The sequence below is a fragment of the Chelonoidis abingdonii genome, chromosome 13 (genome assembly GCF_003597395.2).
Source record: "Chelonoidis abingdonii isolate Lonesome George chromosome 13, CheloAbing_2.0, whole genome shotgun sequence".
NCBI lineage: Eukaryota > Metazoa > Chordata > Testudines > Testudinidae > Chelonoidis > Chelonoidis abingdonii.
This window is the reverse complement of record NC_133781.1, coordinates 17537046-17553426: the sequence shown is the minus strand read 5'-3', so window position 1 is coordinate 17553426 and position 16381 is coordinate 17537046. Positions and strand designations below refer to the sequence as shown.

General features: G+C 53.6%; 1 protein-coding gene across 3 annotated transcripts in view; it reads left to right on the top strand.

Annotated features, from left to right (window-relative positions):
• ITGB4 (integrin subunit beta 4) overlaps positions 1–16381 on the top strand; it is a 59607-nt gene that overhangs the window by 30144 nt on the left and 13082 nt on the right. For all 3 annotated transcript variants that reach the window (XM_032792907.2, XM_032792906.2, XM_075071788.1), the window contains exons 14-30: positions 624–727; positions 1194–1292; positions 2893–3022; positions 3212–3334; positions 4501–4607; positions 5349–5382; positions 6101–6289; positions 6936–7039; positions 7426–7484; positions 8303–8326; positions 8517–8665; positions 8764–8943; positions 9618–9766; positions 10490–10694; positions 12412–12572; positions 14067–14247; positions 16058–16195. In XM_032792907.2, coding sequence (XP_032648798.1) covers positions 624–727; positions 1194–1292; positions 2893–3022; positions 3212–3334; positions 4501–4607; positions 5349–5382; positions 6101–6289; positions 6936–7039; positions 7426–7484; positions 8303–8326; positions 8517–8665; positions 8764–8943; positions 9618–9766; positions 10490–10694; positions 12412–12572; positions 14067–14247; positions 16058–16195 — 2136 coding nt within the window. The remainder of the gene's footprint in view (positions 1–623; positions 728–1193; positions 1293–2892; positions 3023–3211; positions 3335–4500; positions 4608–5348; positions 5383–6100; positions 6290–6935; positions 7040–7425; positions 7485–8302; positions 8327–8516; positions 8666–8763; positions 8944–9617; positions 9767–10489; positions 10695–12411; positions 12573–14066; positions 14248–16057; positions 16196–16381) is intronic.

The following is a 16381-nucleotide window of genomic DNA, read 5'->3' as shown; positions in this document are numbered from 1 at the left end:
ACACAGCCTGGCATTCAGCCTGCACCTGTAACAAATCTTCCTGCTCACAGCAACACTGGGGAGAGAATGCAGGACACGGGGCTCTGAATAGAGAGGCCTCTGCTCCTTGAGCTAAAGGAAATTTCCTTTAGCTGCCAGCAGCAGTAGTAGTAGATCCTTTTATGCACTAAGAACCAGCCACTGGAGAGAGACATGGCCCCACACACATCCTGAGCCAGAAGGTTACACTGCAAAGCACAAAGAAGGGAGTGTGCTTTGGACCCAGGGCCCCAGTGAAGGATCGGTGCAGCTCAGGTCTGATTAGAGCCCTGGGTCCTGACTCACCTCTCTCTGAAGTGGATGGAAAGATGCCCGTTGATCTGAATGAAACTGGATCATGCCCTTGGTCTGTAATCAGTATCATCAATTGCTTCTTCGCACCATGCTTGCGACTGTCCCTTTTCCTCTCCCCTAGGAGACAAAGCCCAGCTATCTAAGATACAGTGAGCTCTAGGGAGCTCTAGGGAGCAGCTGGGGTGGCTCATGGGACTGAGAGTCGAAGGCAGGAATATCCTCAGGGGATCAGGAGCTAGAGATGTCACCCAATTCAACACTCACCTGTAGCATCCGCTCTTTCTCTGCAGATCGTGGTCGCTGCTACATGGGTCAGTGTGCATGTGAAAGTGGCTGGGGGGGCCCTGGCTGTGAATGCCCCACAAGCAATGACACCTGCATCGACAGCAAAGGGGTAGGTTACTGAGTGCAGGATTGTTCCATGTAGGAGCCGGGGAGGGCAAACTAGGTGGAGGCTGGGTCTGACTTTCCTGCTGCCCTGGATCAAAACAGTTCGGGAATCAGAGAGAGATCTGGATCCAGTTCAGCTGGGGCGCAGGATGGCTTGAGAGAAGCAAGTGTGGCTGCGGGTGGCACGATGCTCTTCCTAGCCCAATGCTATCCCATGAGTGGGGGAGTTTCTTCCTGAACCCAGCTGATGATCAGCTCCTGCCCTGACACATGAGGATTCGATGGACTGTGTCATTTTTATCCCAGCAGTTGTCACTGTAGGTAAATGATGGGGATGCGTGGATGGGGGAGTCGTTGACAGGGCAACACCGGAGGAGAGCCGCTGCTCTAGGACCTCTATTACCAGCAGCGCTAAGTGAGGGCTTATCAGTAGTGTCAGAGGCTGATCCTGGCCCCCTCTACTCCTGCAGGGGATCTGCAATGGCCGTGGGAGATGTGAATGTGGCAGGTGCATCTGCGACAAGCCTTCTCGGTACACTGACCTCACCTGTGAAATCAGCTACTCCCTGGTAAGGCTCCAGTTCAATGGTCAGAGACCAGTACTCCTAAGGCAGTGGTCCACAACCTTTTTGTGGCCAGTAGCACATTCATGTTTTCAGAAGAGTGTGGTGGGCGCCAACAATTTTTCAAGGCTTATTTTGTATTTTTACATTAAATAATACAAAAAACATCATATTTAATATTACATAATGTATGAATCCAGAGAGAAGAGAGAAGCCGCGAGGACAGAGAACACTGCCACCCGTAGCCCCAGAGTACTCTGTCCCCAGCAGGGGTGGGGCCCTGGCTTCTCTCCCCTGCTGGGCACTAGGTGGGCCCCATGCCTGCCTGGGACCGAGAACACCGGGGCCCGCAGCCTGCAGTCCCGGAGTTTTCTGTCCCTGGCAGGCGCAGGGCCGCGGCTTCTCTGCCCTGTGCCTGCAGGGAATAGAGAAGACCACGCCTGCAGCCTGATTTCTCTGTCCTCGTCAGATGTGGGGCCATGACTTCTCTCCCCTGCCAGGCACTAGGCAGGCGCCATGGCGCCCGCGGGCACTGCGTTGGGGACCACTGTCCTAAGGCATCACCTGTCTGCTCACAACCTGGATCCTGAGCCTCTGGGGGAACGTGGGGCTCTTGAGAGGGCTGAGGGGGACGACCCCAAATAAGGCCAAGAGCACATACAGTCCAGAAGCAATCCCCTGCGGATGGTCCTGCTCTCTCCTCAGGCTCATTAGAATGATTTCCATCCTGGGGCAGCAAGGCTGTTGTAGCTGCTGAATGGCCACAGAAGGCTTGTAGCCAGGTCTATTTAGCTCACAGATGCTATTAAACTGATAAATACAACAGTATACCAAGATCTGCATTTACAGGAAGGGAGCATTCCTAGTGGTTAGAGCATACGTCTGGGACTGAGCTCCTGGCTTCTATTTCTGACTCTGAGACACTTAACTGCCATGTGCCTCAGTTTCCCCAACTTTAAAATGAGGAATATACTTCGCTACTTCTCAGGGGTGTGGGAGACTCAGGTTGTTAATGACTGTGAAAGCTCTCTCAGATCCTCAGATGAGAGCTTCTACCTCACGGCAGAATATCAGTGTAGATTATTTTACTGAGATGAGGTTGATTCAAAACCCCAGATCTAAATATCTCCTACGTTTGGGAAAGTTAGACTCTGGGTTGCAGTTTTGATCCAGAGCCAGGCTCTGTTAATACACTGCATGCATACGTGCATATGTTTGAATCTGGGGTTTTGGTTTTGCTCACTATAGAAATCAGGAGGCAGCTGCCAAAACTTAGATCTGCGTTCAGATTCCAAATTCCACCTCCAGTCCCGAAAGGAAAAGCATCCAGGATTGTTCGGGATTTGTTTGAGTCTGTAAAGGGATTTGTACTATTCTGAGCTGGGTTCCCACTCACCTTTTGCTGCAGAGTCACTCTTTGTATGTCACCGCCACACACTTTCACGTTAGTTTTCCCCCCCCACCCCCCGAGTCTGATGTCTCCCTCCACCCCCGCCCTTACGCTAACGATGAGGGAACATGAGTTGTCTCCAACACTCATCCTTCAGAGTCCGACGTCCCTCCCTCTCTCCCCCTCACTGTCCGATGTCATGTCTCCGGTGCACAGGGAGTGCTGGGGGTGTGCGAAGACATTCGAAGCTGCGTCCAGTGCCAGGCCTGGGGGACAGGGGAGAAGAAGGGGCAGAAATGCAAGGATTGCTCTTTCAAGATCCAGATGGTGGATGAACTGCAAAAAGGTACCGAGCCCTCGGCCTGCGGGTGTCAAAGCTCTGTGTGTATCTGACGTGGCTTCCCCGAGCCCGGACTGTGTGCGTGTGTGCGTGCATGCATGTGCGCAGCAGTTAGTACAGTGGGGCCCAATCCCAACGGGAGCCTCTGGGTGCTACCTCCCATGACAACAGTCGCACCCTCCCCTCTCTCTCTAGCGAAGGAGGTGAACGAGTACTGCTCATTCCAGGACGAGGAGGACGACTGCACATACCGCTACACCCTGGAAGGGGATCCCAGCACGGTGCACAACAACACCATCCTGGTACAGAAGAAGAAAGGTGAGCAGGGCCCTGGTGGGGGGAGGAGGTGTGGCTAAGGCTCAGAGCTAGCAGGGCCTTGTGCCCACGCCAACCGCTGATCACAGCTTGACCTCGCTCTCTGCCCCTTTCAGGCATCAGGGCTACAAACCCTAAGTCTGAGCTCCCCCCGTGACCATTCTAGAGGCCACATCTCTCCAAATGAAGAGTCTGAACTTGGGGCTAGTGGAAGGTAGCATCCCAGGGGGCTCGAGCCTGCCCTATCCACAGCTCAGGCCCAGCCAGGGCCGGCCAGAGGGATGGGGCAAGTGGGGCAATTTGCCCCACGCCCTGGAGGGGCCCCCGTGAAAATATATTATTCTATAATATTGCAACTTTTTTTTATGGAAGGGGCCCCGAAATTGCTTTCCCCCAGGCCCCCTGAATCCTCTGGGCGGCCCTGGGCCCAGCGTGGGCAGGGGAAGGTGCAAGCCACGGGGCCCCCTCAGGGCCAAGAGCATGGCTCAGTCTCCAACTCATGTCTCCAAGGACATCTGCAAACCCTGGCTTGCCTGCCCCACAATGGGGAGCGCGCCCCACAGCAATAAGCTGAAATATCGAGGGACTCCCTGGCTGAGTCCCCAGCCACTTCCAGCCCATGGCTTGTCTGTGCGCCTGTCCGTAGCACCTTGAGTGCGTTGGTGGGGTTGTACAAATAATGTTAAATGATCTGGCCAGGCCGGGGTCACTCGGCCAAGGCTGCCAGCAGAGGGGCTTGGTAGTGCCCATGGGGATGGTTACTGGGAGCTGGTTACCATTGTCCCCTGGGAACTGGACTGAGATTTCCCCCCCAGTTCATCCCACACAGGCCACCCAACAGCCATCAGCTGGGAGCATATGTCAGTCACTCCTGCCCTGGGCTGGCTTTGAACTAGCTACATGCTAAGGAAGTGAGTGAAGAGCTGGCAGCTACCTCTCCTTGCCTGGAGCTTGTGGGTGTTCCTGTTAGTGAGCACCTGGGGCAGTCGCAGGGATGTTACTGCACCTAGGTTGGCTGCATCCTCCCAAGGAGAATTCTGGCCTGCCCCTCTCCCATTCCCCCATCCCTTTCTCTGGCTCTGCTTTCCTCCCCTCTCCCTCTCTTCCCAGCTCAGACATGCTGGGATCAGCTGCCCCCAACTAATCACTAGTATTGCCACTTGTTGCAGAGTGCCCACCAGGAAGCTTCCTGTGGCTCATCCCCCTGCTCATTTTCCTGATGTTACTCCTGGGGTTGCTGCTGCTGCTCTGCTGGAAGTACTGCGCTTGTTGCAAGGTGAGATCTGGGTCCTGCCGTGAGGGGCTGCACTCAGACCCCCGGGGCAGGTGTGGCAGGCACAGGAGAATTATCCAAGGCTGGAGACTGAAATCGCAGCTATTGGAAAGCAGCCGTTCAGACCCATCTCTCGGAAGACGCTTTACAAAAGACCCCGCCGCGCCTTTGCTGATCCAGCTGGGAAGCCAAAGGGTCTGAATATAATGTAGTTTGGGGGGGAAGAGGGCCAGTTCTCACTGGAACTGAGCAGGGTTTTGCCAGTGGCTTCATTAGGAGGTAGATGGGAGCTGGCATGTGCCAAACGGTCCTGGCACATCCATGGCTGTGTCCCCCTTAGGGTAAACGCACTGGCCCACGAGGGACAGCAAGTTGCTCTGTAGTTTAGCAGGCAGATGTCTAGGCATTCCGAAGGTGGGTAGCCCTGCACTGCTAAGGAGTTTGCAGCCATCTCCCTGGGTGCTGTCGTGTGCACAGGCCAGGATGGCGTGGGGGCTAACGGAGATAGGGGGAGGCAAAGGGACCTGGCCTCAGCATTCCCAGGGGAACAATGACATGGGGTTGGCAGCTCTTGCCATCCCACATGGAGACCCCACGAGTTGTGTCCATGGCCCCCACCCCCACTTCCTGTTGCTGATCTAACCCTCTCCGGCAGCACGGGAGGGAGCATTCTTTCCATGCTGTGCTCCGAGGAGCTCCTGGCCACAGAGGGACTCTTGTTTCTCTTTTTTTTTTGTCTCCTAGGCTTGCCTGGCCCTGCTACCCTGCTGTGCACGAGGTACCTTGTTCTGGGGGGAGGGGGACTGCTTTCAGAGAGGGGTGCGCTTCCTGTACGGCTAGGAAGGGAAAGGGCTGGGTGGAAGCAAGACCCCCAAGAGGGGTTAACCCTTCAGGAGGCTGAAAGGCTCAGCTGGGCAAAGGTTCTTAGTGGAGACCATAAGCCAGTGGCCTTGGTGGGAGACTGGACGAGCTGTGTGTGCTCTCTATGGGACACATCCGTGGCTGCTGCTAGAGCATGGCAGCTGATTGGAGCACCGTTTGTTCAGTGGACATGCAGGATGTCCTGCTCGCATGGTGCACCCTCACTGCCCTTGGGTCCCCCATAAGCCATGCCAGCTCTGGGCAGATGTTGTCACATGCAATAACGATCCCTAAGAGCAAAGCATGGAACCTCAGGCAGCAGATGGATCAAGGGGTTCCAGGGGGCAGTGATCTCGGGAGGGGTAAGTTCCACAGGGGCCAGGAAGAGGTTACAGCCGCTGTAGACAGGAGGGTTTAATGGGTCCCTTGCTGGTGTCTTGGCAGAGAGGCCATGGATGAGCTGGGCCATGGAGTCAGAGCTCCCTGGCGGAGCAGTGCATTGGGGGAGCCTGCTTTGTGGATAAACGGAGGGGGTCTGTCAGTCCAGCTCCTCCCACCAGCACCACGTGAGTGCAGGGCACAGCCTAAGCCGTGGAGCCCTCTGGGCTTTAACCTGCTCCCCCTTTGCCCCGCAGGCCGCACTGTCGGGTTCAAAGAGGATCACTACATGCTGCGGCAAAGCCTCATGGCTTCGGACCACCTAGACACCCCCATGGTGCGCACCGGCTCCCTGAAGGGCAGGGACACTGTCCGCTGGAAGATCAACAACAACGTCCACAAACCAGGCTTCTCCTCCCACACCACCACAAACCCCAAGGAGCTGAGTGAGTGCTGGCAGCGGGGTGGGGAGTGTTGTGTGTGGCCTCCCACTGACGCCAGATGGGAAGAGGGTTTGGCTGCCTTGGGGTCTCCCCCTGGCCCTTCACAATCCGCAGGTCCGAGTTAGCCCACGAGGAGACTCCCCTTCCCTTTCTCTTCTCCCGCCCCCAAGGGATAGATGCCTGCCCCACAAAGTATATCCCCTCTCTGTCGCAGTGACTGCGAGGGTCCCCCGGGCCCGCCACCGTGAGCATCCCCAGATGTTCCCGTCTAGAATAGTTACTCCAAGCAGATGCTCCATCTCCACACGCTGCCTTAGCTCAGCAGGCTGCTGCCTGGATTCAGCTTTCCGCTCTCCCTGCTGCTGCTTTGGGAGTGGTGAGGGAAACGATCACTCTACTCCTCAATCCGGAGCGGCTGCTGAGCCAGCTCCTCATCCAGCTGCCTTCCTTGGGCTCTGCTTGTGTCTTGCCCAGCGCTTACTGGTTGCGACAACCGAGCACCATGGGAGCCATCCGAGCCCTGGAAACTGGGCACTGCTGGCTGGGGTGTGGGCCACCAGAGACCCAGCCTTTCCTGGCTCCCAGCTGTTCACGGGGTAGTTTCTCTGACTGACAGCGAGGGGGTCTGACCGGGGATTCCTCTCTCCAGTTCCTTACGGCATCTCACTGAGACTGGCCCGGCTTTTCACCCAGAACCTCATGAAACCGGACAGCCGGGAATGTGAGCAGCTGCGCAAGGAGGTGGAGGAGAACGTAAGGGGCCAAACCGCTCTCTGGGCTTTGCCTTTTGGGGCGGAGGGAGCCAGGTACAGCTGGTGTGAGCTGCAACTCTGTGGCTAGGGCCCAGGAAAGCAGGGGGCTGGTTGGGTGCAGCCAACAGGGCTGGGGAGCAGATGCAAACACACATGGGTTCTGAAGGGCTTGCCTTACCAAGGAGGTTCTCTCGACCGGGAGTTTGCCTCCCTGTCGAGGGCGGTACGGCCGAGGGGAGGCCCTGGCTTCTCTGGTGGGGATGATACCGAGAGCTGGGGTTGTAGTGAGGGAGAGGGCTGAGTGGGGCCTGCTCGGTTTGCTGGCAGCATGGTGCCGGCTGTGCTGAGTCCCCATGGGGCTGTAACAGACTCTGTTGCTCCTTTCAGCTGAACGATGTTTACAAGCACGTGTCCGGTGCCCACAAACTCCAGCAGACCAAGTTCAGGTGAGTGACCCAGGGACAGAGCGGATGTAGGAGTGCTGGGAAGAAGGGAGAGCATGGGGAACCCAGGGCTGCAAACTCTGACCTAGAGGGGCACCTAAACTCTGCATGGGCAGTTTCTGAGGAGTAATCCTTCCCAGCAGCCCTGGTGCAGTGGTACCCCCAGTACCATGATGTGAATGCCAGGGATTCACATGCTCGCCATGAGCCTCCCAGCGTGCCCCCAAAGGCACCACCATAGGCTCTCTGGGCTACTTCTGGCTCCGTACATGGGACTAAAATGCTACAGGTCTAATCACGTCTTGCTGAAGTCAGTGACAAAATTCCCATAGACTGCAGTGAGGATGAGGTTATGGCCCTGTAAACGTGGTATCCTCCTCTCAGCTGAGAGAATCGTTCCCCAAGGTTAACTCTTTGTAAACCACATCCCTGGGCACATCTGCTACGGTGTCTGGAAAAGCTGGGTCATAGGGAGCAGCAGGACATGTAGGGACCAGTGCTGAGGGACAAAGCAGAGAGAGGCCCTGTGTGGCACTTGCTAGCCAGTGACTGAGGCTGCATCCCACAGTATGTGGGGCTCTTGAGAACGTGCGATTGTGTGCCACACATTGCACAAGAGCAAGGACAGAAACTGGAGAGACAGAGAAAAGTCAGATGTGGGACTTGAACTCCTGCCTTCAGTGTTCCCATGAGGGTGCTCCGCTGCTGGAGCCAGCGGAGCAGCTCTCATAGCTCTAGCCTGCTATAGACACACTCCAGCATGGCACCTCAGGTGGGATTTGGTGGGGTTATTCACTCTTGCTGGTCTGTTTTTTCCCTAGGTTGCAGCCCAATGCTGGGAAAAGGTAGGTAGAGTGTCCACATCTCTGTCTGTCCGTCTCTCCGTTCGTCTGTGCTTGGCGCATGTGTATTGGCTGATTGAAAGCTTTGGTGGCTGACTAGTGCTGTGAATGGCTGGTTGGCAGAGGCGTCTGATTGACAGAACAGGGGCAGGGCATGAATTCCCTTTCTTTCCTCCCCCTAACTGGGCTGCAGGCAGGACCACACGATTGTGGACACAGTGCTCACCGCTCCCCTTTCGGCCAAGACTGAGATCGTGAAAGTGACGGAGAAACATGTCTCTCAGGAGGCTTTCAGTGAGCTGAAGGTGACGCCGGGTTACTATACTGTGACCTCTGACCAAGGTAGGAGGCGGGTGTTGAGCTTACTGGCCAAGGCAAAATAGTGGTTTGTGAGGAAGGACCCTCCCAGCTATGCCCTTTCGCCCTCTCCACCTGAGCAGATGCCCACGGGATGGTGGAGTTCCAGGAAGGTGTGGAGCTGGTGGACGTCCGGGTCCCACTCTTCATCAGGGAGGAAGATGACGATGAGAAGCAGTTGCAGGTGGAGGCGATTGAGGTCCCCACAGGGACAGCGGCGATTGGACGCAGGCTCGTCAATATTACCATCATCAAAGAGCAAGGTGAAGGGACAGAGGGGGGTGTGATAAGAAATTCTCAAACCTAGATTAATAGCTCCTAAGGCCAGAAAGGGCCATTCTGATCTAGGCTGAGCTCCTGCACAACACAGGCTGGAAACCCTCACCCAGGGATTCCTGTCTCAAGCCCAGTGATTTGTGTCTGAACTAGATCATCTTGATTTGAAGACAAGAAGGGAAGGAGAGTTTCCCACAGCTGGTCCCTCCCTTCCTGTGCTGTCCTGGCTGGCAGCCCCCATCCCCACTTAGATGGCTCATGCTTTCAGCAGAAGCCATCGGTCATAAGGCTACGAGAGAGTTTTTAGTTGGGCATGAAGGAATAACTCCAGATTTCCTCTGTTTCTTTTTGGGGTTCCTTCTCCCTGATCTTCCTCTTTCACACCCTCTTTTCTTTCTTAACTTTTACTTAATCTCTGAGTGATGCCCCCAACTCCATCTTTCCTCTTGGTGTTTCTTCTTAGAAACTGCACTCTTGAGACTACCGGATCTTCCGGTTTTTTACAACAGTTTCTTTGCTGATGTTTTTGACAGTATGGTGGCTTTAAAGAACCCAACTGTATTCAGTGTGTGTGTGTGTGTGTGTGTGTGTGTGTGTGTGTTTCTAAGAAGCCTCCATCAGATGTTTGCTTCACACGGTCCACCTATCTGACTCCTTTCAGCCAGCAGCATCATCACCTTTCTGCAGCCAGCCTACTCTCACAGCCGCTTCGACCAGGTGGCCAGAATCCCTGTGCATCGGGAGATCTTGGAAAATGGAAAATCTCAGATCACCTACAGAACTCGTGATCTCACCGCCAAGCATGGCAAGGTGAGGACTGTGCTCCTTGGTACTGGTGGATCTGAGCATGGTGGCCTGAAACCCAGCAAGCGGGGACCAGTAATTACAGGGGCTGCCACAACAGAGACAGATCCCAGTCAAAATGAATGTATGGCAACTATATTCGGGGCCAGGGAAGGAGATGTGACCTTGAGGTCTGAGCGCAGAATGGGAGCCAGGAGCTCATGCATTCTCTTCCCACCTCTGTCCCACCAGGTTTGCCAGTTGGAGGCCTGGGTTTGTGGCTACTAAAAATGTCGTTCTTTCTGTCATCTTGACCAGCCTTCTGACATGCTTGTGATAATGGACTGTTTGGAAAAGCCGGGATAAACCAGGAAGTTCCCTAGCAGGAATCATGTGCTGGTCATGTCCGGCAAAGCCTCCTGCAGCAGGGTCAGCCTGGAGAGGTTCTGCTGTATAGTCTATACTGCAGGAGTGATAGCACTGGAGAGGGGAGTGTTTGTGTTTATATTGCATGAGAATACAGCAGTGTGGGTTTCTTTCTGAATCTGCTACAGTATTAAGCAATATTTCATGGCTATGCAGAGGGTCGGGGGGACCACACTGATGAGCTATGTCCTGTGGCTGGAGAGGGGGTGGGCCATGTCCCATGGATGCAGTGTGGGGAAGGACTCAATAATGAGCCATGTCCCGAGGATGCTGTGGCTGGGGAGTAATAAACTATTTAGCCTGTTCTTTCTTCTTCTCGTCCAGGACTACATCTTCACAGAGGGCGACTTGGTCTTCCAGCCTGGGGAGATGCAGAAGGAGGTGCAGGTGGCGCTGCTGGAGCTGACCGAGATCGATGCCCTTCTGCAGAACCGCCAGCTCAAACAGTTTGCCGTGGATCTGCTCAATCCCAAGTACGGCGCCAAGATCGGCAAATACCCACAGACCACAGTGACCATCACCGACCCAGGTGGGTGTGCCACCGGTGAGCCGTGCTTTTCCTGCATTGCCAGGTCCTTGTGCCATGTGCAGATAGAGTGACTCTAGGCCAGGAGAAGTAGAATGAAGTGTGTAATCACTACAGTGTGTCACACCAGTGATATGTACAGATGTGTGGCCTGAGCTACCAGAGACGCTCCTTTCCCTTGATGCCTCAGCGTGCTGCAGGTCTGGGTCCTAGCCCCAGTCGGACAGCTGCCTGGGGTAGTTAATAAGACAGGGTGGTGAGGTGACATCTCTTACTGGGCTGACTTCTGTTGGTGAGAGAGACAAGCTTTCACGCTTACCCAGCACTCTTCTTCAGCTCTGGGAAAGGTACTTGGAGCGTCACAGCTACATACAAGATGGAACCGATTGTTTAGCTCAAGGTGAAGTGGTTCATTAACCCCTCTCCAGTCGGGGGTGGGGCAGACACTGGGGGGGAAAAGGGATATTAGTGGGTTATGGGTTGTTGTAATAAGCCATAAACCCAGTCTCTCTGTTCAGTCCATGATTTTTAACGTCTGGCAGAGTAATGAATTTAAGCTCATCTTTTGAAAGTGTTGTGCAGGTTTCCTTTGAGGATGAGGACTTAGAGGTCAGCTACAGAGTGGTGGCTTGTGGTGAAAAGTGTTCACTCACGGGTGACAGGCTGTTTTTGCCTTTTATCATTTTCCTTTGTGAGTTCATTCGAGAGTGTAGTGATTGTCTCGTTTCACCCACATAGTTGTTGTTGGGCATTTAGTGCACTGGATGAGGTGCACCATCCAGTTGTGATAGGCACGTGTAGGACCCCGGGACTTTGAAAGGTGTGTTGTGAGGTTGTTGTTGATCTAGCTGTGGAGATATATCTGCAGATTTTGCATGTTGTGCTGGTGTATTTAATTATATAGTTTTGATTGCCCCTAGTTGTAGACCTGTGCATAGATAGTATCTCAGTAGCAGAGACTGGGAGGAGATGGATCATGTGAATTGCAAATCGAAGTGGAATTGGTTTCCTTTCCCTGTGGATCTGGGTGCAGGTAGCAGTGTGTTTTAGGGGAGTTGATAAACCACTAGTACTGTCTGCACCATTAATGTTTTAGTCCCATGGGGCTCTGTGGGGTTTAGATACTTGTGCAACCACACGTGGAGTGACCCTTTCCACATGAGCCAGGCTATATAGGTTGTATGACAGGCCCTATCAGTGAGCTGTGTATTCTTCTCACTTTTTGGGTAGATAGTGATAAAGCAAGTATTAGGTACGTACTTGACACTGTCATAGCGGCTTCGTGGAACTGTGATCCTAAGGAGAAACTGTTATTGAAGCATCATAAAATGCACAACAGAAAAGCCCAAATGCTTTCAGAAAGCCAAGCCAAGCAGCCGTCGTCGTCCTGGATTCATTTCTGGGGCATAAGCCCCACGTGCATCACAGAAGAGGCAGTGTGGCTCATTGGCTAGTTTCAGGGACATGATTCCTGGGTTCTGTTCCTGACTCTTGCTCCAACTTGCTGTGTGACTGTGTCACATTGCCTCTGTGTGCCTCAGTTTTCCTTCTCTGCAAAGTGAAGAGGACACTGATTGGCTCCTCAGGGATGGCTTGAGAGCTAATGTAGTAATGGCCTTAAAGCCCTGAGAAGTGGTGATATGGGTTATCCCATTCTTGCTCCGTCCTTCTGAGGGATGGTCACTGATGCACTCGCGGCATTTCACTCTCCCCACTGCAGAGGTCGTGGACGGCATACAGATCCCAACTGGCGTGGGACAGTTCCCTCAGCCTCCCAGAGGCAAGCTGGGTGCACCACTCAATCCAAATGCCCAAGCTCTAAACTCCAGGAAAATCCGCTTCAACTGGTTACCACCGCCTGGCAAACCCATAGGGTACAAGGTAAGGGCTAAACAGGTTCCTGGGGTGGGCATGGCCAGCCCATCATCCTGGGGCATCATGGCCACTCCAGTCCAGGCCAATGATTATTCATCCTGCACTGGGGGAGGGGAGAGAAGGTGCTGGCAGGTGGGAGAGCATCGTGGACTTGATGGATGGGAGCAGGATGTCCTGGGAGGATCCTCTCCGATCACATCAAATTTTATTCAAGTCCAGTAAGGGAAAGTCAGCAAGGGGCTTACCTCTCATATGGAGCCTGTCTGTCTGTCTACTGTGGGCAGGGCTGCCTGGGGGAGGGGGGGCAAGTGGGGCAATTTGTCCCGGGCCCTGCGGGTGCCCCATGAGCCCTGGCCCGGAGGCGGTTCGGGTCTTCGGACGGCATTTCGGCGGCAGGGGGCCTGTCAGTGCTGCTCAAGATACGGAGCGACTGAAGGGCTCCCCGCTGCTGAAATGCCCCGTGAGCGGTGGACCGGCGGTGGTCTGGGTCTTCGGCGATGGGGGGCCCCTTCAGTGCTGCCGAAGATACGGAGCGACTGAAGGGCCTCCCCAACCCCCGCTGCCGAAATGCCACTGAAGACCCGGACCGCCGCCGGGTGAGTACAAGCACTGCAGCTCCCCTGCTTTGCCCCAGGCCCCCTGAATCCTCTGGATGGCCCTGGGTGTGGGAGTGGGTTGGACTGGGGTGGCCTTGGAGCTTGTGGAAGGGAAAGAACATGTAGCTGTGGAGAGCCAGGCATAGTGCCAATCTTCCCTCCTCACCTTTGTCAAAGAACCTCGACCCTTAACTCCTGTGTGTCCCACTTCTCCAACCCTTCCCACCCCCTCCAGTGCAGTCACTGCACCTCATTCCTTCCCTGACGCATGTCCTGACTCAGCCCACAGTCCTTAGCCCCAGCACAGGGAACTCGACCTGCAGCATCTGCCCTTGCTGCCTCTCTCCTCTGAGCAGTAGCGGCTAATTGTGCCAGAGCCCTTTCTAAGATTCCTGGTGCAGAGCCCCCCAGGGACTCAGATGTATTTCCCTTAGATGTGAAGTTACATTTCTCCAGCAGGGAAGGGCCGCTGTTTTCTCACTGCACTCCCAAAGGGGTGATGCTAGGAGCATGCAGGATTAGCAGGCAGAGCTTCCTGCCAGGGAAACTGGGGCAAACTCAGTCACTGAGTACAGAAAGAACTAGCCTAGGCAAAGCTCCAGAAAATGTACTAGAGGGAACAATCCCGCGCTGGGAGTGGGCTGGACTAGATAGTCAGTGTTGAATGTAGGGTGAAACTCCCCCCTCTGCAGACTGTGCACCATTTATTCTCTCAGAATAGGGCTTCATTGGTGCGTAGGTCTTTTCTGACCATTGCATCCTGCTGTGCATAACACTCACTACCCCAGGCAGCAGGTTGCATGAAATTTGCACTTGGTTTATAATAGCTCTTGGTGGCTGGGAGGAGGAACTGAAAGAGAATGGGGGAGGGGAGAAGTACTTATGGTTTTCCCTTTGATGGCAGGTGAAGTACTGGATCCAAGGGGACCCTGAGTCGGAGGCCAGGCTGATCAATTCCACGGTGCCATCAGCAGAGCTGAATAACCTATACCCCTACTGCGACTATGAGATGCAGGTCTCCGCCTACAACAATATGGGCGAGGGGCCCTACTCGGATATCACCCACTGCCGCACCTTGGAGGATGGTGAGCTGCTCCACTTGGCTTGTTCCCACAGGCTCGCGTGGTGTTTGTGGGGATTAGATCCTAGTGACCAGCTGACGTGGCCAGAGCACACCAAACCCTGTCCCATGTATTGAAGGCTGATGCCTCATTGAAAATGTCTGCAGGACAACCTGGTCTTTTAAAAGGCACAATCTGGTGGTCTGCACCCAGGCCTGGGAGCCAGGAGCGTTTGAGTTTCTGCTACCAGCTCTGAAATAGGTGCCATCTGTGGCTTTGGCCCAGTCACTGAACCTCTCTCACCCTGATCATGCTGGGACATCACAGGATATGTCTACACTGCACCTGGGAGTAAGCATCCCAGCCCAGGGCCACAGACTCGTGCTAATGTACAAACAGCTCCCTCTCCTCCCCCCCGACTTGAGAGCCCAAACTGCAACATCTACATCAAGCTTTTTAGCACACTAGCCTGAGTCTGTGGACCTGGGCTAGGAGATTTGCTCCCTGGTGCAGTGTAGACATACCTTTAAAGGCCTCTTTTTTTTTTTTTTTTTTTAACTGCCTAGCACCCTCCATACCAAGTGATTAAACTCAAGCCCCGTGTGTCCAGATGTTTTATCCCATTCTCATCACTGGGGGTAATGGGGATATTCCCCTGCTGTTCCCACAGGGTTGTTGTGGGGATGAACTGGTTAATGAAGATGAAACATGTTGTGTGAGTGTGTTACAAAGGACTGTAGGTCCAAGAGCTGCTCAGATCCTCATAAATGGAAGAGTATTTGCTTCTCCGGGTACCAATCTGAACATCTTACTTCATCTTGTACTGCCCTGGTCAGTAGCCAGGGATGGCTGTTTTATTAAATCCTGCCAGGAAAACAACAAAAAAGGAGAAGGCCCCAAACAAATGGAAACCTGAAATATTGATCACAGGATTCCTATTGCCAAATGATAGCCGGATGTCTTATGAAGCTCTGAATGGAGCTAGAGGAATAAGGGATTTTTCAGTTCCCTAGCAATTCTGAAAAATCAAAAGAACAGAATAAAATAAAATAAAATCGAGGGTTAACCAAAACATTTTCTTTGACCCCAAATGTAACATCTCACTTGGGTTTCACGCATTTTTAAACATTTCTGTTTGTTTTTTTTTTAAATAAAAATGACAGGAAATTTTGAAATAAGAAGTCATTTGGAAATGAAAAATGGAAACATTTCATATTTCAGTATTGAGATGAAAGGTTTAGGATTTGTTTTACCAAAACAATTAAACAAACTCGACATGAATTCATGAAATGTTTCATTGCATTTTCTGCCAAAAAAAGGTTTTGCTCGAAAAATTTCACCCAGCTCCTAGCCGTGAACGCATCTACCGGCACTAGTGCCCACTTCATATAAATCCTCTTTGTTAATGTGCTTTTGAACGCTGTGTACTGCACCTCCTTGAGTAGCGGTGGAATAGACCCAAATAGCATATTTTGTGTCCTATCTCTGGTTTGTGGCTGGCAAGACTTTTCCTTCCACCAAGATATCTTCCTCCAGGGGGCCCACCGGAAGGAACCAAATTGCTGGAGGAGAGAAAATGACAGCCCATCATGGACATGGGCAGCCATAGACATATTGGAAGAGTCTAGATACCCTAGGCTCTGTGATGCGTTTTCCAGCACCTTCCAGAGCAGCTGGTGTAAAATAAGCATGTGGTGGTGCCACAGTCAGTCAGGAGATCTCCGTGGATCGAGCCAATTGAGCCGCACTTCCCTTGGTCATGTCCCATCACTCTCACCCAGCCCTCCCCGCATGCTTGTTTCCAACCCAACCTCTTTGCTCTCATTCCTATTAGTTCCCAGCGAACCTGGGCGTCTGGCTTTCAATGTCGTCTCTTCCACTGTAACGCAGCTGAGTTGGGCTGAGCCTGCTGAGACCAACGGGGAGATCACAGCCTATGAAGTCAGCTACGGACTTGTCAATGAGGATAACGGTAAGAGAGGGCTTCCCCTTGCTGAATGGTCCTGTAGAGGTGGTGTCTCCATTGGACTGAGACACTAGGACCTTGGCAGAAACAGCCAGTACCTGTCCCCAGTCATTCGCTGCTCCTACCCTGGAGCCATGTACTGGGGTTGGGAGCAGCCCACGTTACGATGAGTGAGAGAGCACAGGCTGCTGG